General features: G+C 43.9%; 1 protein-coding gene across 1 annotated transcript; it reads left to right on the top strand.

Moving 5' to 3' along the window:
- Window positions 1-3,406: 3,406 nt before the first annotated feature.
- LOC139341849 (Fanconi anemia group M protein-like) lies at window positions 3,407-24,195 on the top strand. Its single transcript, XM_070978570.1, has 21 exons — window positions 3,407-3,457; window positions 4,646-4,813; window positions 4,991-5,123; window positions 5,312-5,404; window positions 6,260-6,364; window positions 6,543-6,727; window positions 7,617-7,823; window positions 7,924-8,164; window positions 8,241-8,389; window positions 8,837-9,001; window positions 18,441-20,259; window positions 20,363-20,451; window positions 21,161-21,229; window positions 21,403-21,516; window positions 21,820-21,985; window positions 22,120-22,226; window positions 22,344-22,816; window positions 22,895-22,988; window positions 23,104-23,452; window positions 23,662-23,956; window positions 24,069-24,195. Exons 1-21 carry the CDS (start codon window positions 3,407-3,409, stop codon window positions 24,193-24,195), a joined length of 5,199 nt encoding a protein of 1,732 aa, XP_070834671.1.
- The last annotated feature ends 277 nt before the right edge of the window (window positions 24,196-24,472 follow it).

The following is a 24,472-nucleotide window of genomic DNA, read 5'->3' as shown; positions in this document are numbered from 1 at the left end:
TAGGGCTTGTCAGCATCTAGTTGGCAGTAATTTCCAAGTGCCTTCTGTTCATTATATCCTAATTTTTCTAATGATTTTATCCTCAAAATAAGTAGATATACATGAAAATATATCTAATTTTTTTTTTTTTTACTTTTTCTTCATTATGTCAATACATATAAACATCTATTCTCCGCACAACTAATACCGATAAATAACTTTTGACTTGTCTTTGTCTACTTTCAGCATTGTGGTATGAGGTATACTCTTTTTGGCTTCAGTCACTGTGACAGCTGTCGTACATTTACTGTTTGTATAACACCCTGCTTATAACAGTGACACCTTGTTGCACATACACTTGTCATTATTTGCATCCTGACCCTTTAATTAATTGATGAATGTCTACACAACAGGATGCCTGGTGGTGGAGAGCAGTGTGTGTGTGCATGTACGCGTGTGTCTGTGTGACAGCCGTTAGGTGTAATAGGAGCAATGTACTGCAAACCCCCCCCCCCCCCCCCCCAAAAAAAAAACCAAGCAACATGGACACAAACACCAGATGACCTAAAAAAAAGTTTTAAATAATTATAACTTGTGCTCTTTGCTTCGGTGCATTTTTTCCCTGCCTTGCTAGTTTCACAATTTGTCTTTTATTACGGCGGATGGTCGACAAACATTTCCCCTGCGAGGATAATAAATTAAGTTGAACTTGTGCGCTAGGGGACAGACTAAGCAGGATTTCTCCTGATCTGTGACGCTGCCACAGCCAACCACCATGTTGCACCCTTCAGCGTGCACGTACAGAGAGGGCATTATATAATCCTCTATAGTCTGTGTGGGGGAGTCTCCATGTACACACCAAACATATGAAACACATGTGAAATCACACACACACACACGCACGCACACACACACACACACACACACACACACACACACACACACACACACACACACACACACACACACACACTGACACCCTACAATAAAGGGAGGTATGGTACCTAACAGGCCTCCTTTCTGGCTGTAGACCTCAGCACCACATTCAGCCACCTACACCACAGCTGGATTGTCTTTGTCCTTCTGTCCTCTCTTTATAAATCCTCACAGCCAGGCACTGATTGTATTTTGATTAATGGCAGACCTCGAAAATTAAATAAGCACCCTTGCATCAACAATAGGGGGTTTCATCATTTATCACATGGTTAACTATATTGGAAATTCCACACTTCATTGAGCAGAGCAACTTGTTTTCTGTCCTTATGCTTGTCCTCCTTCGTGAGTATCAGTGGTGACAAGACGAAGCTTTACTGCACAGAGACACACATGTATCAATAAGTCCCTCCATTGTTGACATGCTGCAGTGAGACTTCAGTTTAGTGTAGGTTCTGTTATTAATAGCTGCCTACAGACTGGCTTTTTCACTGATTCCCCACGTCACTTAGCTCCATGCCCCTCGACCAATCAACCGCTGGCCCTTCCTGAGCATGCTCAGTGAGGCTGCCATCAACGATGTTGTCATTTGGCACACGTCCTCTCCTCTCTTCTTTTTAATAATCTTGCTGGCTTTGAGAATAATCCACATCTTACATTTACTTCATGTTTTGTTTTGCTGTTTTTAAGAGACCCTTACCCCAGTCCACCTCATCTTATGCTATTTTAAAAGTCAGGGTATCTTTATCATATTAGCTGTGATGCACTGGTACTAAACAAATGAACCATGGCCAAAAAGAGGCCTGATTGCCTGAAAGTCTTTTGCTTTATTTTCAGGGGAAGAACAGTGATTGTCTCCCTGTTCGGGGCATCAAAGCAAACAAAGCTTTTCTGCTTCAAATTAATCATGCAGTTTTCACAACATCTGACTTGTTCTAATGATATATACACAGCAATGGCAGATATTAGGTGGATAAAATTACAAAATTTGATGATTTTTTTTTTTCACCCTTTTTTGTAGGCAGTATGTGTTACGTGTGTTAATTAAGGATGGAAATCATTCCACTTTCCCACTGTTGTCTTTGTCAGACTCTCTACTTCCTTCATAAATGATTTGTTCACATGTTCTGTTCTGTCTGTTTATTGGTTGCTGTGACAGATTTTTCATGAATCTGCTGAATCTGCCAGATTCACTTCTATTTTGCACCAAATGGTGTAGAAACTGCGGGACACTAAATGCTTTTCTGTTCTAATGTATTCCACTGAATAAATGAACCAATGACTGTTAATAACGATGGACGAGGCATCTTCTTCATCCTCTCACTGTGCAAAAATCAAGGCAAAACATCCCAGATACAGGTGCTGCCATCCTGTGCTGGTGACATCATTTGGAGTAGTGATTAGGCAATTGAGCTCATGCACCTACCTGACTAAATCAAGGATTATGGTTAGCTGTCAGTCATGACATCACACCCCCACTTGAGCATATATCAGTGTGATAGGAGCTACCTAAAATTACAAAAAAATTACTACCTTGCGGGGTTTTAGTACAGCCAGTCATAAGGGGGCAATCGAGATGTTTCAGCCGATGGAAAGAACTATTTTGATAATTGATTAATCATTTAAATAATTTTTTCAGGCACAAATACCAAACAAACTCTGATGTTTGTTGGTCTTACATTATAGTAAATTGAATTTTTAGGGGGTTTGGACTGACAAAGCAAGACATTACATGACTTTACTTTGTTCTCTTGGATGTTGTGATGGGCGCATTTACTGTTTTTTGATGTTTTATATTCCTTTAATTGAGTAAAAGTTTTGAACAGGTGCATATCAGAGTGCTGGAAACCAGAACTAGAGCTCAGTTTTTCTTTCTGTGCACTCTGTCATTTCACTCCACACTCCAAGCAGACAAAAACAGCAACCTCACTAATCTGGTTCAGTGTAATCTCATAATCTGGTCCAGACCGCCGCATACACATTGCCTCGTTGAGCTCCACCTGTCAATTAACAGAGAGAGAGAGAGAGAGAGAGAGAGAGAATACAGAAAACAAAATACTTGGATGGATAAAAACCTTTGACCTGGTCAGAGACTTTAATCAGCCTAAAATGCACTTTGTCAACATACTAACATGCTAGCATTAGCATGTTGGTGTACATATTACCAACTATAAACACGCTGATATCCAGCATGAAACATTAAGCAAGCTAGCGTGTTAGCATCCGTACAGTTTCCGTAGCTTCTTAACGTCTGGGCATTTATGAGTCTGAATGGTTGTCTGATGAGAAACTGGTGGCTTGTCCAGGGTGTACCCCACTTCTCACCCAGTGCTGTCTGGGATAGATTCCAGCCTCCCTTGATCCTGGAAAAAAGGCTAAGATAATGAGGACAGATGCATGAATGTTAACGTAGCCATGGTGAGATGCTGGCCATGTTCACTGTGATCCTGTCATGAACTGCACTGTCGTTGGACCAGTAGAAAGTTAGTGCCAGATGGAAAGTCAAAGGATCACCAAAGACACGAGGAGTCGTTACATCCTTTCAGTAAGATAAGGGTTGGTGATAGTTTTTTGAACAGGCTTCAGTTCACGCCTCACTGATAAGTCTCTGTTTTTGAGTTTAACCCGTATCATATGTGATGAAGGGCAGTCCAAACCAGATGGGCTGACCTCCTTACGCTTTCATGATCGACCATTTAGGGCAAGGTGATATAGCTGTGGATGATTTCTCAAAGGTCGGGGGAATTAAGGGTTGTTATTTAACCCTTTGTTTTTGTCTTCCTAAGCTGTGTGAGGCTCACTCGCATTTCAGCTCAGAGAAATAGGTTTAGGTAGGTGGACGTGGACTTTTTTTTAACATAAGAGAGAAAGTAGGTTCACTTTTCTGTTCTGTTACTGCTTTATGATTACCTGTTGTTCCAGCGTGACTGTCAGTGTTTTTAAAATACTGAATATAAATTATATGTCAATGCAGCCATGTTTCCGTCTTCTTTCTGTCACATTACGATTACATTTAGTAAGAAAAAAAATACATGTCAAGGTATATTGGGAAAATGTTTAATAGGGTTATATGCTACAATGTATACAGTATTTTAAAACATGTATAGATGTTATAGCCTATATTATTATATGTGAAAAAGAGTCACTTAGACTGACGTCATTCAGCCTACTTAGCACATCATATTATAATTAAGCTTCATTTCCATTTTGTAACAGCAGCACCACTTGCAAATCAGATAACTAAATTGCTTGTCATGTTACAAAAGCTCATATTTATTTACCAATTGATTCCAGTGGGCAGCCTGCTTCTTCTTTCAGAGCATCCTGCTCTCCCGTTCGGTTTCTAGAGCAGCACTTCCACTCATCTAAAGTTGAAATTGTAATGACCCGGCCTCCCATTATCTGCAGCGGTGAAGATGAATAGATATTGTAAAAATTGTGTGAACTGCTCGCGTCTCTCCTCCCATTATGAGGAAATGAGGACAGGAGGAAGGAATAATCCAGCAGATTTCTGTGTTATTATGTGCCTCTTCTATTCTTTTCTATTCAGTCTGTTTACCAATAGAGGTAATGACTGTGTTTGTTCAAGTGCTCACAGAGGGCCTGTGTGTGCGCGCGCGCGTGCGTGTGTGGATGCACTTTCCGGCTTGTCAGCCTGATGCATTACCCCCAAACACAGGAAACGGCCTATTATCGATGACCTGTGTATCTGTTTTTTCGCTCTTCCTGCCAGGTGCTGCAGAAATTCATGTCTCGTCTTGTTCAGAACCGGGTGATGGCACACAAAGACCTGCGGACTCTCAGCAAGTACCAGCTGATCCTCGCCAGGGATCAGTTCCGCAAGAACCCACCGCCAAGCATCAAGGCACGGACTCTGCTCTATGAATCTTTGGGTGCTATTGTGGGAAATACTGTGTGCCATAGTATGCAATCAAGTGAAAGGAATAAAGGATGTTTTAACATTTTTTTAATGTATTTATCAAGTGTTGATGAAGGAAAATATAAAAAGTCCTTTTTGAAAGTCAAATTCTTACCAGCGGTCTGGCAGTGGTCTCACCTGCTCTCCTCATCGCCTCAGGGTCCACAGCAGGGAATGCTGGAGGGCGACTTCGCCCTTTGCATCAGCCTGTACCATGGCTATGAGCTGCTGATGCAGATGGGGCTCCGGTCACTCTTCTTTTACGTCCAGGGAATCATGGACGGATCCAGAGGTCGGTCACCTTACCTCCAGGCTTTCAGACTATTTCATCGCCTTTTATACACACAGACAAGGCTTTGCTGCATTAGAGAACATTTCCTCCATCAGTGGTGGATGGACGCTCAATCACGCGAAATGTCTGTGTGTAATTTGTGAAACACCTGTTTGATATGAACACTGTCAATGCTTTGTTTGGCTCAGAGATGTCCCGGGCCAGAAATGAGCTGCAGAGGACTCCCACCTTCATGGACCTTTACCATGAGATGGAAGCAATGTTTGTGAAGCCATCTGCTGGTACCTGAGCACTCATTCATAACACATCAATCAGTCTTTTTTTATGTATTTGGATGAGGCATTTTGATGGGAGTTATCCAGACACCACCTTTGACCACTTAAGGCGGTGTTTCTCTATTCCGGTCCTCGGGCCGCACTGCCCTGCATGTTTTAGATCACAGGTCTCAAACTCATTCCGCAAAGGGCCGAGTGGCTGAAGGTTTTCTTTCCAACCAAGCAGCAGCACACCAGACTTGACTCATTTCATTAGCTCATCTCAGTCTTCAGACAGATGATTGGTCAGACTGCGTGCTCTTGATTGGTTGGAGGAAAAACCTGCAGCCACACGGCCCTTTGTGGAATGAGTTTGACACGCCTGTTTTAGATGTTTCCTGCTCCAGCACACCTGATTCAAATGAGTGGCTCGTTATCAGGCCACTGCGGAGCTTGATGACGAGCTGATTACTTAAATCAGGTGTGGTGGAGGAGGGAAACATCTAAAACATGCAGGGCAGGGGGGCCCGAGGACCGGAATTGAGAAACACTGACTTAAGGGTTCCTTCACACCTGCCGTGACTTACTGATTGTTCCATATATCTAAACCATCCAAAAAGTGTTTTCGCTCTTGAAACCAAACCATGTTTCAGTTTGATCTGAACCAAGAGCAGCGCTCTTCAGCAGACCTAGGTTTGGCTGTTTGGTCCGGACTGTCTAAGGGAGGTTTCACACCTGTAAACCTGGAAAGCCTAGACCAAATGAGTACGGTGTGAAAGGTCCCAAAGAAACAAAATGCCTCAATTTCCAGGGTACTTTAAGATTTAACAAAGAATACGCAGCATCTACTACACTAATATCCTCTGTGACTAATACTTCTAGGTCCAGATGAGCCGTTCGTTTACAGTCACCCCAAACTGGAGAAACTGGAGGAGGTGGTGCTGCAGCATTTCAGACTGAAGGCTGAGTGTTCAGCAGACAATAATGGTGATTTACTTATTATTGCAGTGCACTGCTGTGACTCCTGGCTGATGTTTAATCTAGAAATCCTGCTGAATTAATGGTGCCACAGCATCCGAACAATGTTTCAGGTGTTTTTGATGAGGGTATGCTTTCCCTTAGCGTGCTAAGAAATCAGCTCATGTGTCTCCTCTTTCTCATTAAGGTCCAGGTTCAGGTCCTCAGGAAGTAGGCACGCGTGTGATGATCTTTTCATCGTTCCGTGAGAGCGTGCAGGAGATCGCAGCCATGTTGAACCGCCATGCTCCGCTCATAAGGGTCATGACCTTTATGGGCCAGGCTTCAGCAGGGAAGGGAGTCAAAGGCTTCACCCAAAAGGAGCAGCTGGAGGTAAAGACTATATGCCTTTTCTAATGGAGGGCAGATTTACAGTAAGGTTTAAGTAAATTATGAAATATAAAAAGGTGATATGATGGTAAAACGGCTAATTGAAAGCCTGCATCAGAGTATATATTTGCCTTTATCAGCTATAACACTGTATTTCCCAGTGAACTTTAGAGACTGAGAGAAGCTCAGAACAAAGTCTTTGAGAAAAAGCTAACGCATTCAATATTAATATAACATTTCCTGAGTAGTGCTTCCTGAAGATTTGTGAGCGTGCTCAGTATTGTGCTGGGCGATAAAAGGACTGTGAGTGGTGGCAGAGAAGAAATTAAAATATTATTTCTTCCAGCAAGAACTGTCACGATCTTTTTATATAAAGCAAAATGACTATAATTTTATCCCCAGTTCATCATTCATCTGTGCATTTAATTTAAACTCGTTGGCCTCTTTCTCCTTGTTGTCGACGGGTTCCATTTTCAAATTCAATGGTCTAATTTGTGCTGTGTACAGCAGATGTGTATCTTGTTGAGCAAACAAACAAAAAAATGAATGCGACCGCTGTTGCACTGATTCCACTGCTCATTACCTCACACTGAAGTTTCTCTACAGACCGTCTGTTCCATTTCCTCGTGATAAATAATGCAGGAATGACATAGATGTAAATGTACATTGTGTCCTGTGTGCACTTAATTTACTATAAATAGACCTGATCCTTGATATGTTGTAAAAGGTTCATTTTGCTTGGAACATGGCCACAGTGACATCATTATAAGTAGCTAGCGCAGACACACGTTTACATACAAGAAACACGCATTCAAGATGACAACATAAGGTGGAAATATTAGAGTACTTTCTCTGTTTATAGGTGTGTTTCTGCTGTTCGTTTGTGTTGTAGGTGGTGCACAGGTTCCGTCAGGGAGGCTTCAACACGCTGGTGTCCACATGTGTCGGGGAGGAGGGGCTGGATATCGGAGAGGTGGACCTCATCGTCTGTTTCGACGCACAGAAGAATCCCATCCGCCTGGTGCAGCGAATGGGTCGCACTGGACGTAAGCGGCAGGGGCGCATTGTTGTCATCCTGGCTGAGGGACGCGAGGAGAGGGTGAGTGTTGAGGCTTGGACCCTCAGATTGAAAGTTTGAACTCAGAGCTGATTAATCCACAGAACCACAATACCAAACTTTTAACCTCTGTGTTCCTCAGACCTACAACCAGAGCCAGAGCAACAAGCGCAGCGTGTACAAGTCCATTATCGGCAACAAAAGTGGGTTCCACATGTACCCCAGCAGTCCCCGCATGCTGCCAGAGGGGGTGAACCCCACCCTGCATAAGATGCACATCACCTGTGGCCAGTTTGACCATCAGGAGGGCAGCAGACGGTCTGTCAGGGGTCGACGGTCCCACTCTGACGGACGCGCCTCACTCATCCACCCTCAAAACCTGAGTGAGTGACGAGGCAGGGGTAGATTTTGGTTATTCAAATCCAGAAACAGGTTTTTGACTCGATGTTGATGTGGTAGTTCGACAGGGCGGCGCAACGTCGGACGGGTTTCTGAGCAGTGCTGAATACTCCCTGTGGGCATCCACCTTTAGGCTGCGGGAAGACGAAGCTCATCCAACCCTGAAACAGTCACGCTTCATGTCCCTGCCCAACGATCTACCACCTCAGGTTTCCTTCTTTCTTCTTTCTTTCCCTTGTGCAGGTCTGAAAACTACCAAACAGTGGAAGACATGAAGATAAAGCGGTTGTGGGCTCATTTAATAAGGAAATAATACATTAACAGATAATGAAATAAAACAAACTTTTTGTCTATAGATTAAGAAGTTATAATTGGCTCTGACTCCTGTCTTAGAGATGTTTTCATGTTGCCATTTAGGCACATTGGATATAGCAAAATTTAATTGAGACCATACCATCTTGTAGAAAAAGACTAAGCACGTCATGTGGTAATTTAAATGTGTACATTGATAAGATAATGATAAGTTGATCCGGCTGGTGTTTGTGGTGGTGACTAGCGAGGGTAGCAACATTTAATCCCAGGTACGTGATGACAGATCCATAATTTACTGTGTGTTTTTGTTACTTTTTTACACCTTTTCATCTCATGTCCCAAAGGAGGAAGTTTCCAAAAGCGGACCACCATCCAGAGAGCTGTCTTTGTGGGAGTGGAGACACTGGCAGCACAGAGCGCTTCCTACCCACGTTGTTGATCATTCCCTCCGCTGCCACCACTTCACTAAGGTGATGGAGCTCATAGACGGCATGAGAGAGGAGCATGAGGTGAGAGCAGAATATTCATTCTGTGAGATCAAGATATAAACCGATGCAGTCCTGCTCTATGAAGTGAGCGGAAGTGACTGAACATCTTACATAAATGTCGCTTTGTTTCATCAAAGAAAGACAGTATTCTGTGTTTATGCAAGAGCAGACCAAATTTCTGTAAACTCACCAGGCTGGAACCCGTCAGCTGAGTTGCTTGTGAACACATGATTATGATTTGCGTTGAGGTACTACATTCATCGTTTTGACCTGGAAGGCAAATTCCTGACATGATAACAGGCGCAATCGAGCAGTCGTGGTTTTATTTAATTTTAAATTTTTTTTTTTATTCATTTATCTTTGGCCGGATGCTCCCTCACGTCTGCTTACTCTCAAATTAGACTTAACCATAAAACTAATCGAGCCAGTTTTTGTCCCTCAGTCATGAAGCTGCTAACAGAACAAGCCTGCATGTTTAAAGCCTGAAAGCCTGTAACTCCTTGGCCTGTGCATCACTGTTTTGTTGACCTAATAGCAGCTTGCTCCACAGTCTTGGCTGCAAATTAATAGCAATCTTGTCTTTTTTGGTGGCTTGAAAGGATTATTTATATCAGCATGGTCATCAGATCAACCAGAACTGGTCACACAACAGTTGTTCTCAGGTTGAACCAACAGGCAGTTATCTAATGTTTTACAGTCTCAAAAACTGTGTTGTGCTGCTGTGGTGTGGTTTAATAAGCAGTATCTCCCACGTAATTCAGGCACAAGACTCTTACATTATTCTCTCCCTGACCTTGTTTACATTTTGACAATCCCCCTCCAATTGCACACCTTATCACTTCCAATATCTGGCCTAGGAGTGTTCCCGGCCTCCTGCTCTCACCATCTGCTGTTTGACAAGATTGTGCCATCGACAACACCCCTGAATTTGTCCAAATCCTTGAAATTGGGTCAGAGATTACGGTAAAACAGACTATTGGCTGAACTAACAAGTGGGGTCTGTTTTTCCACAGCTTGAGTCTTGACCATTCTCAGGAAGGAGAGAATTATCCCACCTGTAAAAGCAAAACTGGCTTAGTGGGTGAGATGGCAGCTAATGTCTCCTCGACCCCAGGCATGAATTCAGGTCTTGAAACTCCCAGAGAACAAAAGAGAATGACAGTTCACACATTTGATTAGATGCAAATGCATTTTCTCTTTAAAAGTAGATAAACGGGAGCCTCAAGCGGTGCAGCGACCCTTCCTGTTTTATGGCAGTGGGATACTGCGTTTGTTGTTTTCACTCCACAGTTTATTTCTACATGCTGTTCAGTAAGTAGGTCTAATTGCTAATTGCTCCATCATGAATCATGCAGCTTATCCAGGAAGTTGCCTTCAGGGCATTCAGTTTTGTTTCGAGCAGGTGAAGCTGCTTGTTTATTTGATATGCAATAAATTATTCCATGATAATGGTTACTTAAGTTAATTATGTGGGGTACTGCACCTCCACTAAGCAGTACTGGAGGAAGTGTTCAGATCTTTCAGTGAATTAAAAGTAGCAATTCTACAGTGTAGAAATACTCAAATTACAAGTGAAAGTCAAAAGAAATGAAACTATTGTCTTCAAAATGTACTTCAAGTATCAAAAGCACAACACAGCAGAATGACCTCTCTCAGTGTTGTGGTATTATGGGTAATATGTCACTGTTACTGATGCACATACTATTTTAACGTGTAACAATGCATGACTGCGTAGGTTTTGGTTTCAGAAGTGTGATGGACGCAGTTCCCTCGTGAGGCAGCTGGATTCAGGAGATCATACGAGATCACATGAAGTCACACAAGCTCACATGAAATCACATGAGATCACAGAGGGTCACACAAGGTCACATGAGAGCACACGAGGTCAAGTGACACGAGAATCCATCTTGCCAGGCTTCAAGTTAACGCGCCTCTGGCCGAACCACAGTGACTCGGACCAGTTGGCGTCCTTTGAGGATCTACTGGCAGCTACGGACGGGACTGTTAGAAAACGATGACGAAAGGGTAGCGTAGGTGCTGCTGCAGCATCAGTTTTAGAGAGTGGAGGGTATTTCTTCTCTGAAAGAAGAGCAAAGAACAGCGCTGAAGGCGTTTCTCTTTGCAAAAGATGTTTTCTGGCTCTTATGTGGCTTCAGCAAGACTTTGATTTACATCATGTGGTTCGTTGATCTGACTGGTTGTAGTTAGATGGTGATAAACAGCTCGTTCATCCAATCACCTGCCAAGGATTTTGTTGAAAGCGCCTGCCCATGAACGACTCACATGATTCTACGTAACAAACCACCTGGGGCCTGAAAGGTTAGGGACACAGTGAAGTACAATCGGCCTGAAACAATAAAAGTAAGGGGGACTAACAACAGATTTCCCTCTACATGTATTATTTTACAAACAAATCACATATTTTTAATGACAAATCTTAATCTGAAAGGTATCGAGTGAGTGCAGCTGTCAAATTAATACCGTGGAGTACATCTGAAATGTAGTGAAGCAGCAGAAAACTGAAACACAGTTAAGTACAATCATCTTAACATCGCATGTAAACACAGTGCACTGAGTCACATCGCACTACTTCCACTAAAGCTGGACATCCTCTAAATATGTTTGAATCATTGTGAATGTTTACACATTTTTCATCTGGATCTGCATCAAGGTTTGCATAAATAATCATGGGGTCGGTCAGGTTTTTTCCATCCGTGCTGTAGCACTGGAAATACGCAGATAGCTTTATAAATAGCTTTAAAAATTCCACAGTCTAAACTTGGATCTGCCAAAAAGGGAAAAAGAGGCAATTGCTTAACTGTCTGCCAGATTAGATTAAAATGTGTTTTCAATGTCTGAGACACAAATAAACAAATGGGACAGAAAACAAGACCTCCTTGAAAGAGCTAATTAGCTAAGAAAGTATTCCAGGAAAAGAATACTTACAATACATAATACAGAAAAAACTTTTTGATTAAATAAACTGTCTGTTTTTTGTTCATTTTTTCCCCCCTCCAGATCCAAAAATAACGTTCTTCACTCCGAACATGTTTTTAAGTCCACAAAGCGTATTTGTCTGCCCCTGTAGTCTCCGGTTGTTTTCATTTAATTGGACAAATCCTTAACAGTTATATTCCTTTTTAGACGTGGTTTGATAAACATCAGCGCTCCACGTAGTCGTGACGAATTTCATGTGTCACAGCCCACACACAGCATCTGTATCCTCGCTTTGTGCAAACAGGCGTGTTTCCATTAACACAAAAGTTGCAGTTGTCCTACACTCAGGGACAACCTGAGCCGCGGCTTAGAGGCCACCAGAGGGACAACAAAGAGGAAAAGCACTTGAGTGAAAGTCCAAACTTTATTTTTCTTATAGAAATCTTGCTCGCACACGACCCCCGTCCGCTTCCACTCCAGAGGCCATTCATCTTATTTGAGGAAATTTTCTGTCAATTTTCAAAACCGTTCTGTGTCTTCCATTGTGCTGCCTCTTTCTTTGTGTGACGAGGGGACAGACGGGCGGGCGGGCGGGCGGGCAGGCAGGCAGGCAGGCAGGCAGGCAGGCAGGCAGGCAGGCAGGCAGGCAGGCAGGCAGGCAGGCAGGCAGGCCGTCCTCCTCGTCCTCTGTGATTATGTAACACTTCTCTGAACTGTTACATAAAGCCAGGAAGCTGGAAGTAGGTCAGGCCGTGATGACCCACATGTATACCATACTGGGCTGCGGACGGGAGAGCGGGAGATCAACAGCAGATGAAAAAGAAAAAAAAAGAAAGATGAAAGACTGTTTAAAGAGCATTAAATGACTAAATTACAGGCTTCACATTTACAGCATAATATGCCATGGCTTTAAGCACAGGACTGCATTCATATATATATATATATATATATATATATATATATATATACCGTTTTGCTTTAATTGCTTGTTTGAAAAAGACAACGCACAGCTCACGTTTCATCCTTGCTTATCGTCGATGTTCGAACATGTTCAGGCTCGACACTGTTGAATGTCCGGTATCACTGACGTCAGAAGTAGCTTCTTAAAAGCCTTACGTTCCTCCTCTGCCCTCACATCATCCTTTTATCTTTTTTTATCTTCTTATTCAGATTTACTGATTGTCGCATTGTCACGTCAGCAGTGGTGGAAGAAACTTTCATATTCTTTAGTTAAGTAAATGTACCAGTACCTCACTGTGAAAATAATCCTCTTCAAGTAAAAGCCCTGCATTGAACATGTTACTTATGTGACAATATGAAAGTAAAATGGAATTATTATTATTTGGTGATTATTACTCATGCACTGATGTTCAAGCAGCCTCTTTCTCTTGCAGTTGGAGGTGAGGCTTTACCTGTTTAATATTGGGCTGCAGCTAATCATATCATGTTCATCATGGATTAGTGTGCAGGTTATTTTCTTGATCAATCCATTTTTTCTGTATTGTAGTCACAATTAAACAGCTCAAACTGACATCTTCACATGTCTTGTTCTGTCAGATTGTCACCGTTGAGACGCTGAAACCGTGAAATGTTTGCATTTTTGCATGATTGACTAATCGTTTAATCTCTACAGTATAATGCATCAACTTTTAAAGGTTCTTGTATGTCAAATCTGTAAAGAAACAGCTGTTAAATTAATGTAGTGGAGTATAAAGTACAGACGTATACTCCTGGACAATATATACTTAGTTACAGTCCACCACTGCATATCAGGGCCAAATAAATTGAAATAAAGACACATTCATGCTGTTTGCAGCCAGTCATTAGCTGTTTCTGTGGTGCAGCATCTTCATACCAACTGTTGCCAAAATGCCTCTAATCAATAAAGTTTGCCGTGTTTGCAGTAGAGCATCATTTCAATCAGGGCAGCTGGTGTCGGCCGGCCGGCCGGTCGGTCGATCACCGTCAATTTGAGCCGCAGCGTGTTTGGAAACAAAGTCAGGCAGACTGACTAACATGATGCCTGCTGCGTTCTGCGTGTGTGTTCATGAGCATCAAGTTTATATGATCATTGTAATGCAATGAGATAATAGTTTCCACTTTGCTGCTTCCCTTCATCCTGCAGTCTGAGACAGCTCAAACCCTCTGACCCCCCCAGCCTCTGCAGGACTCTCCCCGCCTGACCTCGTCATCAAGTTTATTTCAGTCTGCGACATCTCTGCATCTAGAGCCTTAATCTGATCATTAATTAATTGTGTGCCAGGGTTTTACAGTTAATCCCGCCTGAATACAGTTCAAGTGTGTCAAGACAGGGACGTGAAACACAAGAAACGAGATATTAAAGGGGGGAAGATGATGTTTTCCTTCAGTGTCCACTGCGACTAAACCCTTGAATACCTCGAATACTAACTGTAGTACAGTAATATAGATGTAATGTTATATAAAATCTGCCATCTCTCTAAAACTGATTGACACGAGTTATATTACACAAACAATATCCTGAATTTCATGTAGAATTCAAATTTTTTGTGTGTGATTGAGTTAGTAATTCACATGGTCAGAAAATATGGATTGAAACTTGAAATGATTATTAAAGAAATGGAAAATTTGTCTAATAAAATGGCATTTAAAAGGACATTTCTAGTTTATTTTTGTATATTATTCCTTTTAACAAGGTGTTTTTTTTTCTCCTCATGAAATATAAAGTATGAACAAAATATAAAATATCCTGACTTAAATTTAAGGACATCTTTTATTTGGCACCTATTCATTCATTAGCCATCTCTTGTCTCCCTTATTTACTCAGTCATCAGCCACAGTATGAGCAGAATCAGTTACAAGCACATTGAGTTTACATTGTATGAAATGTGCTTTATCAATACATTTAACTTGACAAGTAGCTAAACAACAATTTCCAGTAACATGTGTTAATTTTCTAATTACAATAGCTGTGAAATGGTTTTGTTTTATTGTAAAAAGAAGGCCACCAACGGCATTAGCACAGCTCTTGTTGATTTGTTTTCAACACTGTTAACTGTGCTTGTATTGTACTCACCTGACATTTTCTCTGCACAGCCTCGCCTGTGTTCAGTGTAACGCTCTCACCGAGTGTTAAAGTGTTGATTACAGCTCTCGCTGCGCAGCGTGATGCCTGCGAGCCGCTCCGTGTGTACCTCCAGGTGTTGTCTTATGAAAGCGTTGAGGGAGGTCGTGCAAGGTGTGAAGAAATAATTGTTCAGGTGTTTCACATTTTTCACAGTGAACATGGCAGTGGAGTCAGATGATAAACCTGTCATCACCTGTGCATCTCGAGACGTCAAAGAAGCATAAGACCTGTTTGAAAGTGATTACTTTACATATGTCTTTAGTTGTTAATACAAAGTGGAAATATATGCCTGTGTATATATAGATAGATAGATAGATAGATAGATAGATAGATAGATAGATAGATAGATAGATAGATAGATAGATAGATAGATAGATAGATAGATAGATAGATAGATAGATGTATGTTCCACAGCCTGTATAAAGGCTACTGCAAGTAGACATGTCATGATAGTGACTTTTGTCAGACAATGCATTGTAATAATTGCGATAAAACAATATTTATTGTCATTTTAAGATCATTTTATGCCACTTATATAATGATAATATCATAATAATGCAAGTTCACCCTTTCAAAGAGCAATGACCTCTTAATTCTTAAGAGTATTCAGACATTAGAATTGTGAAATATATATGTATATATCCATAATAGTTATGTTTTAGAGGAGTTTTTAAAGGTGACATAGCGGCACGTTCACATTAATGAGCTCCCCCGTCTAATTTAGTTAAGCCCAAAATAAAACCAGATGCGCACTCATTCTTCCAGACTTTCTGGCTTGAATTATGCATCGTAGGGAAAAACATCCTCGAGTAGCATGTAATCTTCACCTGTGTGTGTGTGTGTGTGTGTGTGTGTGCGTGCGTGCGTGCGTGCGTGCGTGCGTGCGTGCGTGCGTGCGTGTGTGTGTGTGTGAGACCTGGTATTTATCACGTTGTGGGGACAAAAATCTTTTTACACAGTCACATTGTGGGGACTCACCTGCCTTATGGGGACAAAATGCAGGTCCCCTTAATGTAAATCATTAGATTTTAGGGTGCAGACTGAGGATAGGGTTACGGGTTAGGTAAGGTTAGGTTAGGTACAGGGTTAGGAACAGGCAAATAGTGATTAGGGTTAGGGTTAGGGTAAGGCTTCAGGAAATGAATGTAAGTCTATGTAATGTCCCCACAACATGTGTGTGTGTAGCTGCCTGACCCCCGCCCACAGTGAGACACAGACGCAGCAGACTCGACAGTCAAACGTGTCTCAGCATGGCTTTTTTTTTTTTTTTGGTTTGTTTGGCTTAGGCGTTGTAAAAAAACTCTGAGGTGCTACGCCCAGGTCTTATGATGGTATGCAGGCAAAACCCAGCTGGCATCACGTTGGCCAAAATGTTGGTGACACGTACACACAACAGACAACGTCAAGGTCAGCAAAAGAGATCTCCAGCCGTGGGTCGTTTCCATTTATCATACCATAAGTCAATCACGTAATTATCGGGATCTGCATTCTCTCTGTGCTCACGTAGCTTGATGTGTATCCACCTGGCACATGCTGAACATTTCATTCTGCTTTTACACGAGTATGTTGGCGAACAAACTTATCAGGTCAGCCACAACGTGCTGATAAGGTGTGATAGACGTGTGGCCAATGAAAGGCGCTGATGACACATTGGCCTTCATACTGGCGCCAAATTAAAGAAACCTGCTGATCAGGAATCCAAATGTTTCAGTTCATTACATTGATGCCAAACAATGCGAACAGGAGCTCTTTTCCTTCAATTGCACAGTGTTATAAAACCACCCGGTGAGGCCAGTTCAGCTGCTCGCTTCATCAAAAGAAAATAAAAACAGAATGAGTAAATGCATTGTTTTAACAGACATCCTCACTGAAAGATGTCATATATGACGAATGTCAACAACTACTCACTGCATTGTCATTAAAGTTTTTACATTCATGGTCCCCAGAGGAAGAATCCAAAGCCACTCCCATCAGCCTCAGCTGTAATTTGTGCTAATTACCAATTGTTAGCATGCTAACGTGCTAAACTAATATAGTGAACACCAAACATTGAACTTTAAACATTACACCTGGTAAACATCAGCATGTTAGCACGCTCATGTTAGCCTTTAGCTCAAAGCAACCCTCATTCTAAGTACGGTCTCACAGAGCTGCCAGGATGGCTGTAGTCTCCTCATCTTGTTTTAGTATTAGGGCCACCATTAGCACAGAGAAAAGATTTCAAATGTCGGCTTGTGGTGACAGTTCAGTGCTTTTTCTACTGGCTGCTGAGTACAGAGCATTAAGTAATCAAGACAGGATGCAATGAGAGCATGACTACCTTGTACCTGGTCAGATAGAAATGGTTTGATTTTAAAGATACTGATATTTTTGAGGAAAGTCTAATGAAAACAACAGTTGAGTATGTGGTCCAGTGGACACTTGACACCAAACAGCGCTTGTGTATTTGGTGACATGTTAGTGTGAGGACACAGCAGAGTCTTATTATCAAAAGGCCTGTGTGGCCTGTCCAAACGACGTGCGTGAAGCTTAGTCGCCTGCATGAATGCATGGTTTTATAACAGCGGAAATAGGCACTTTTCCATTGCGCTATGGCCAATTTCCCCAGTGTAAGAAGGCCTTTTATGCACGGTTTCCCATTTTTAAGAATGCTTCAGGCCATTTGCTCCCATTCAAATCATTCCCACTCTATTAAATGTGAAGCTTTATTTAATGCAATGACATAAGGTCTCATCTCATCTAGTTTTATTGGCCTCTTTCTTCGCTAAACCAGCATTTTGCTGTGCACACACACTCCTTCCTTTTCCTGCTATCACTCTACATTAGGCTCCTTTCTTTTCTGTTCACTGAGCATCTTAGTCCTGCTGGTCTCAGGTTCGATGGCACCCTGTAGACCCAGGCGGGATACCACTCTGGATGAATCACTTCCACGTCGTATAGTTTGCACGGATGACAGGTGCTGGATGATTATGGTGTGTGTGTGTGTGTGTGTGTGTGTGTGTGTGTGTGTGTGTGTGTGTGTGTGTGTGTGTGTGTGTGTGTGTGTGTGTGTGTGTGTGTGTGTGTGCGTGTGTGTGTGTGCGTGTGTGTGTGTGGAGAGGAAGGAGATGGGAATAGGTTCTCATTTTGGACACATTTGTAGTGATATTTGTCCTTTTAAGATTATTATTCTGTCTTCCTCTATCGTTTAGAAGAACACATAACAAGGAAGCGTTACCTCAGACCTTTGTGTGTCCTCTATCTGGCTGCAATGTGACTCCTCATCTGCCACTTCCTGATTAGATAACTGTATGATCATGATCAGTGAATTTGCTGACCTAAGTGTCACATGTTGGCAGGCACTGATTACAGCTCCCTGACCTTGGTTCTCCTGCGGAGGGATCTTTTCTTACACAACTCTTATGTGTTTGTGTTCAGGGTGAGTGTCGTTACGAACAGGAGCTTCTTCCTTACCTCCACAAAGCGGATGGCCACGTGAAGAAGGTGCAGAGGCAACAGAAGAGCACAAAGACCTGCACTAAAGCCACCACCAACAAACCCAAACCATCTCGCTCCACGTTGTCTGATCTGGAGAGCGTGGATGAGGAAGCAGAGGTAAAACAACCACTTCATGTTCTATTTGATGCTGAGGCACCTTATGATGACATCACAGATCACCCAGGACCTGAGGCAGTTTGTCCTTGTCCCTCAATCAATGACTGTCCTGAAGCTGGCATAGATGATGGCTGTGCCATTATAGAGTCAGACGAGCCTCTAAACTTAGACAGAATTTCACAGTTGAATGGAAAAATTGATGAAGATGAAGATGTTGAACTTCAGGCCATGTTCTACCTTCCTAAATGGGGTTCAGTGCCTCGACCCTCCTCTGCTAAACTCCGCCCAGGAAAAGATGAGACTCTGAAGGTCATCCTGGCCAACGTTGCGGAGCTACTGTCCCGATCTCCGCCGTCACTTACTGACGATTTAGAGGCCGACATGGCTGCTCCATCCCCTCCTCCCTCTCCTCATCAGCTGTTCCGGGTCAGCTTTACCCTCAACGCAGACGACGATGATGACGAAGTGATGGTACTGAGTGACGCCGACAATGTCTCCCCAAAGACAGACTCAGATGAGCATCCAGTGGGTAAAGAGGACTGTAAAATCTATGATGATTGGCCTCGTCAGGAGCAGCAGCAGCAGAGTGTCTGCAGGGCCAGCGACGCAGCAGACAGCCCAACTTGGGATGAGGTTTTTGGGGAAGATGGAGTGAGTGAAGGTGATGATGATACAGGAGATAACAGCAAGGAGACGGGTGATGACATTTCCAGGAAGGAGTGGGTTGACGAGGAAATAAACAGTGAGAATGAGGGTGTGGCTGAGGAAAAGCAGAGCTGTTGGGATGACGTGAGGAATGAGGAAATGCCAGATTTGATGGATGGCGGTGCAACAGAGTACGTGGACCCTCAGATGGACGACAGCTTGGATCTGTTCGGGGATGATGAAGCCTTCCTACAGATGACCATCCCAGACATCTCCACTCCTGGCGTCACTCCCAGGACATCCCCCGGTGTCGCAGACATTGCTAACAGCACAGAAAAGACCCCAGCAACCTCATGCAGCACCGCACACACAGCTGTAAGCTCACGTAGATCAAACACAGCACACACAGACGATTTAGCGCACGCAATGCACAAAACACTTCAGGACACAAATGCCCAAAACACTACAGAGACACAACATAACGCACACACAGCGGCGGGTGAACCTGTAAGAGACACTTCAGTGACGGATAAATCTTCCGCAGTGCAACAGAATTCGTTTGACGGCTCCCAAGACTTCTTCTCTGTCAACTTTGACCTCGGCTATTCACTGGAGGACTCTGAGGAAGAGGAAGTGGAGGATGTCCCCGCCCCACGCACGCCGACCTCACCGCAGCCTAAAAAGCAGGCCGCCTCTGACTCTTCCACTCCCCATAGCAGCTTCCATAGACCCAGAAAGTTATCTACGTCAGAGCACAGGAAGAGAGGAACGTCCTCTCTTCTGGCTTCGCCTTTAATGTCTCTAGGTGGCGCTCTCCCATCTCCAATCCCACCAGCAGCAGCTAGGTGGACGCTCTCGCCTGCTCACGCCGGGCCTCGCGACCCGGCCCGCAGCTTAAAGCGGAGACGACTGGAGGGCGAGGCGGAGACAGCGCCAGGCGTGGAGAACCGCTCACGTCAGGGATCTGTTTGTGTGGCTGACTCCCCTCCTCGTCCAGGTTTGTTTACCCTTCAAGAAATATGCTTCCTAAACTTTCTTACTTCGTTCCAGACTCCTGCATTTTTTCTTTTTCATCTGTGCGTCTCACCTTGTTTTTTTAGTGGAGTGCATCAGTGACAGTGAGGATGAAATTGTGGCTCATAAAAGAAGACATCAGAACAAGGTCAACCCATTGTCGTCCCCGGAAGCGGTGAGCATGGCCTGCAACAAGTTGTTGTTTAAATAATTTCATTCATCTGCTGATTGTTTGCTCAATTATTCGTTCGGTCTGTAAAATATCAGAAAATTGCTCATCACCAGAGCCCATGGTGACGCTTTATATAAGATATGAAACATAGATATTCAGTTGAGGACTGAGAAAACCAGAAAATATTTACATTTAAGATCCGAGAACCAGTGAATGAAAGCCTTTTTTAACATATTTATATGCAGATTAAACTTGATAAATGAACCTTTTATTGCATGGTTATATATTATACTTTGACTATAGTACAATCAAAGCCATTTTGGCTAAAATAAATAAATAAATAAAATCTAAAAACATAGCTGCCTTATTGCTGCAGCTCCAGTTGAGTTGCATTTGTTCTTTATCTCTACATAAGGTTAATGAGATGCATGTAAAAAGATGGCCACTCAGAGTTAACCTTTATGTTGCGGTGCAGCGAGCCTCAGGTCTCTGACTCAGACGCCTCAGGCTGCCTCTGTCCATCATTGCCGAGGAACCTGCAGTTGTCATGGCAACCACCCTGCAAGCAGCGAAGGAGCGTTTTTAGTACCTGAAATGTGTTAGCGACACGGATTTTGACGCTATACCTGAAAAACACATTGACAGACATGCACTGTTTCCGCACACATATACACAGAATGCATGTGCATGTTGAACGTTTTGTCTCTTCCAGTCAAAGATCTGCAGTGACGTGGACTCCCCTGTGGTTGTGAACAGGAAACGTGTAGCGGCTCTTAACATAGTAAGATTCTCTTCATTAGCTGTTATGGTTCAACTTGTTCAACATGGCGGATTTAAGCACTTTCACTCCGTTAACTACTTATGATAATTCCTCACTGTCTGATAATATGCAGCATCACAAACCATCAACAGTGTGCAGTTTCTGACTCATTTCTTGTGCTCGTCGGTCTCCAGTCTGACGACCTGGAGGGCGAAGCTGTTTCTGATGATGATTTCCAGAATGAGTCCGTGTTCACGCACAGAGGCACAGCAGCCGAGAGGCAACGAGTCCGACAGATCAAAACCAAGGTCCGTGTGGCAACAGGCCGCTCTGCAGGGGCGCTGTGATCTGAATGGGAATCGTGTCATTTATTTCTCACCAGTGTAGATGAACACAGCTGCAGGAAACATCAGAATGTGTTTTTACTTTCGTCCTAACTACAGTGCTGCTAGTGCACAACTAAACACACTTTAAAAGCCCTGAAAACGTAGCTGCTGCTGTTTGTCTCTTTCAAAACACAATCGTATTTCAGGCGGCTTTAACTTTTGCCCAAAAATGTCACATCTATAAATATCTGTCGGCCTTGACATTTTCCAACGTCCCCGTCTCAGCACGCCGCATGTCGAAAAGGGCGTCAGTTCCTGGACGAAGAAGCAGAGCTGTCAGAGGAAGGCGGGGAAGCAGAGGTGTCATCTGATGAAGAGGACGGAGAGGAACAGAATCATTCCCTTGAAGGCTTCGTGGTCGATAACACACACGTCTCGCAGGGACTGAATGGTACAACACCATGCTTATTTCAACAAATGTGATGTTATCAGACCTTCAGTGGAATATTTCTAATTGTAACTCACTGAAGTGTTTGAGCTGAAGGAATTGCGCTGTAACTTTGACACTTCCTGTCTCTGTGTCAGACTCGGACATGCACGGTGTTTACCTGAAGTCGGTGAGGAGCCCTGCAGTCCACGGCAAGTTCAAAATGTCCTACAGAAATCAGCACAACATGGACATATTTTCTCAGGTATACTACATTTTCTGTTCTCAGCCTTTATTTACTCAATGCAAATAAAAATCTTGAATGTAGTTCACTTTTTATTGTTATTGACTCCACTGCCTGCTCCTAATCTTTGGCCCTCAGGTGCCTGAGATGGATGAAACATATGCAGAGGACAGCTTCGTGGTGCGCAGTGAGGTGGAGGAGGAGGACAGCAGCGAGGAAGAGGCTGAAGACATTGAGCTTATGCCTGAGGACTCGTATGTGGACGGGAGGAGGCAGTATGCCACCAGGCGGCGTGTTTTCCTGCACAAAGCCAGAGCCGGCGCGAAGACCACAGCTGAAGCTCCACCAGAGCTGAAAGCTGGGGTGAAAACCAAGCGCACCCGTCTCATCCGCGTGGATGACTCCAGTGAGGAGGAGACAGAGAAAGTTGGCAAGGAGAGAAGTGTCATAAGAGAAGGTTCTGTCACTGACCCCTTGTGGCCAAAGGTGGTACAGCTGGAGCCCAGCAGGCCTCAGCAGCAGCAGAAACCCTCCTCCTCCTCATCTTTAACCATAGCATCCAAAGTGTCACTGCTGAGCAAGGCGCAGAGGTGCTCGGTGACTGAGGACGGGTGAGGAAATGTTCCTGTGGCAGCACACAAACACAAACACTCATCAGCCACTGAAGCGTTGTTCTCTTTCTCCTGCAGGCTTCGTCAGAGGTTAGAGAGTCAGCATTTGCTCTCTGATGAACTTGACTTTGTAGAGTCAGAGTTGCTGTTATCCTCCAAGAAACAACCCCAGGTACGAGCAGACAAGATGACACCTGCCCGCTGGGTCCTGCAGGGCGCGTGGAATAAGATACATGATCACCAAAACTTACAACAAGTCTGTAAAACTTCTGTTTTCCTATATGCAGGCACTCCCCGCCTCCTCCTCTGTGCCTCCAAAGTCCACCGTGCAGGATCCATCAGCCAGCGAGCCCCCTGCTCCCTCCGGACCGGTTCGCATTCTGGCGGACAGTCGCTGCATCAGCAGCGGAGTGGAGCTGATAACCAGCCTGCGGCAGCGCCACGCAGCCACCGTCCACGTCTGCTCACTGGACGGCAGCTACTTCATCGTCAGCAACCGCACGGCGGTGGAGAGGCACAGCCAATCAGATGTGGCTGCGGCGCAGAACCGGAAGCGATTGGCTGAGAGAGTAAACAGCCTGCAGAGACTGTTTGAGCGCGTTTGCCTCATTGTAGAGAAGGACCGAATGAAGCCAGGCCAGTCAGCCTTTTCATGTGATGACTTCATATGAAAATATAGAAAATATTTAGAAACTGCTAATAAAAATATGCATCGATAGTGGAAACACCTGCACATACAGTACCATCTTCTTCATGATTGGCTGAAGGTTCCAGGATCTTTGGATAGATGACACAACGATTTGATTTACTTTGTGAGATGACGTATGTTTCCGTCCCTGTCACAGGTGAGGTGGCACGTCCTTTTCAGAGAACGCGCTACTATGACAGCACTGTGACCGCACTGGTGAGGACCGGGGTGCGCTTGCTGTGGAGCGATGGCGCGGAAGAGAGCGCCGGCCTGCTGGCAGACCTGGCACGGCTGGAGCAGCGTAAGGGTCAGGGCATCGGCGTACCGCTGGAGGTCAAAGGGCAGCAGAGGCAGCAGGCCCTGCAGCTGTACCTGAGCCTGCCATCAGTCAACTACGTCCATGCCCTCAGCATGAGCCACAACTTCAGCTCAATCGCACAACTCATAAACAGGTAAAGGAAGCATGCGTGTGTGTGTGTGTGTGTGTGTGTGTGCATCATGGTAAAACAAAAGCAGTATAACACAGGAGACCATCTCCTCTCGCTCCCTTTGTTCCTCCGGCAGCTCCATTGAAGCCATACAAAAGGGAGGCTGTATGAGTCGAACACGAGCTGAGGAGGTCTACCGCTTCCTACGCTACTCCTCCGACTCCTTCCTCATGAGCACATCGAAACCAGCAAAGACCAGCTAGCAATCTGAGATCTATTTCTACCATCCAAGCTTTGGATTCCTCTCCTCTTTATTTCTCCACTCCTGCTCTCTCTCATACTGATTTATCTTTGCTCTACTTCCTTGTTCTCTGTTTCACCGGGGGCCATTGCAATGTGACGCAAAGTGCTCTGTCTGATCCCTCCAGAGGAGAGGCTCAGGATATCTGTTCAGCCGTCTCGCACACAACTCAGGTGTTAGGAAACACCACAGGTTTATCAAAATAAAACACATAATGTTTTACTGTGTTTTTTTTTTTT

The sequence above is a fragment of the Chaetodon trifascialis genome, chromosome 14 (assembly GCF_039877785.1).
Source record: "Chaetodon trifascialis isolate fChaTrf1 chromosome 14, fChaTrf1.hap1, whole genome shotgun sequence".
Lineage (NCBI taxonomy): Eukaryota > Metazoa > Chordata > Actinopteri > Chaetodontiformes > Chaetodontidae > Chaetodon > Chaetodon trifascialis.
This window is presented reverse-complemented; position numbering and strand designations above follow the sequence as displayed.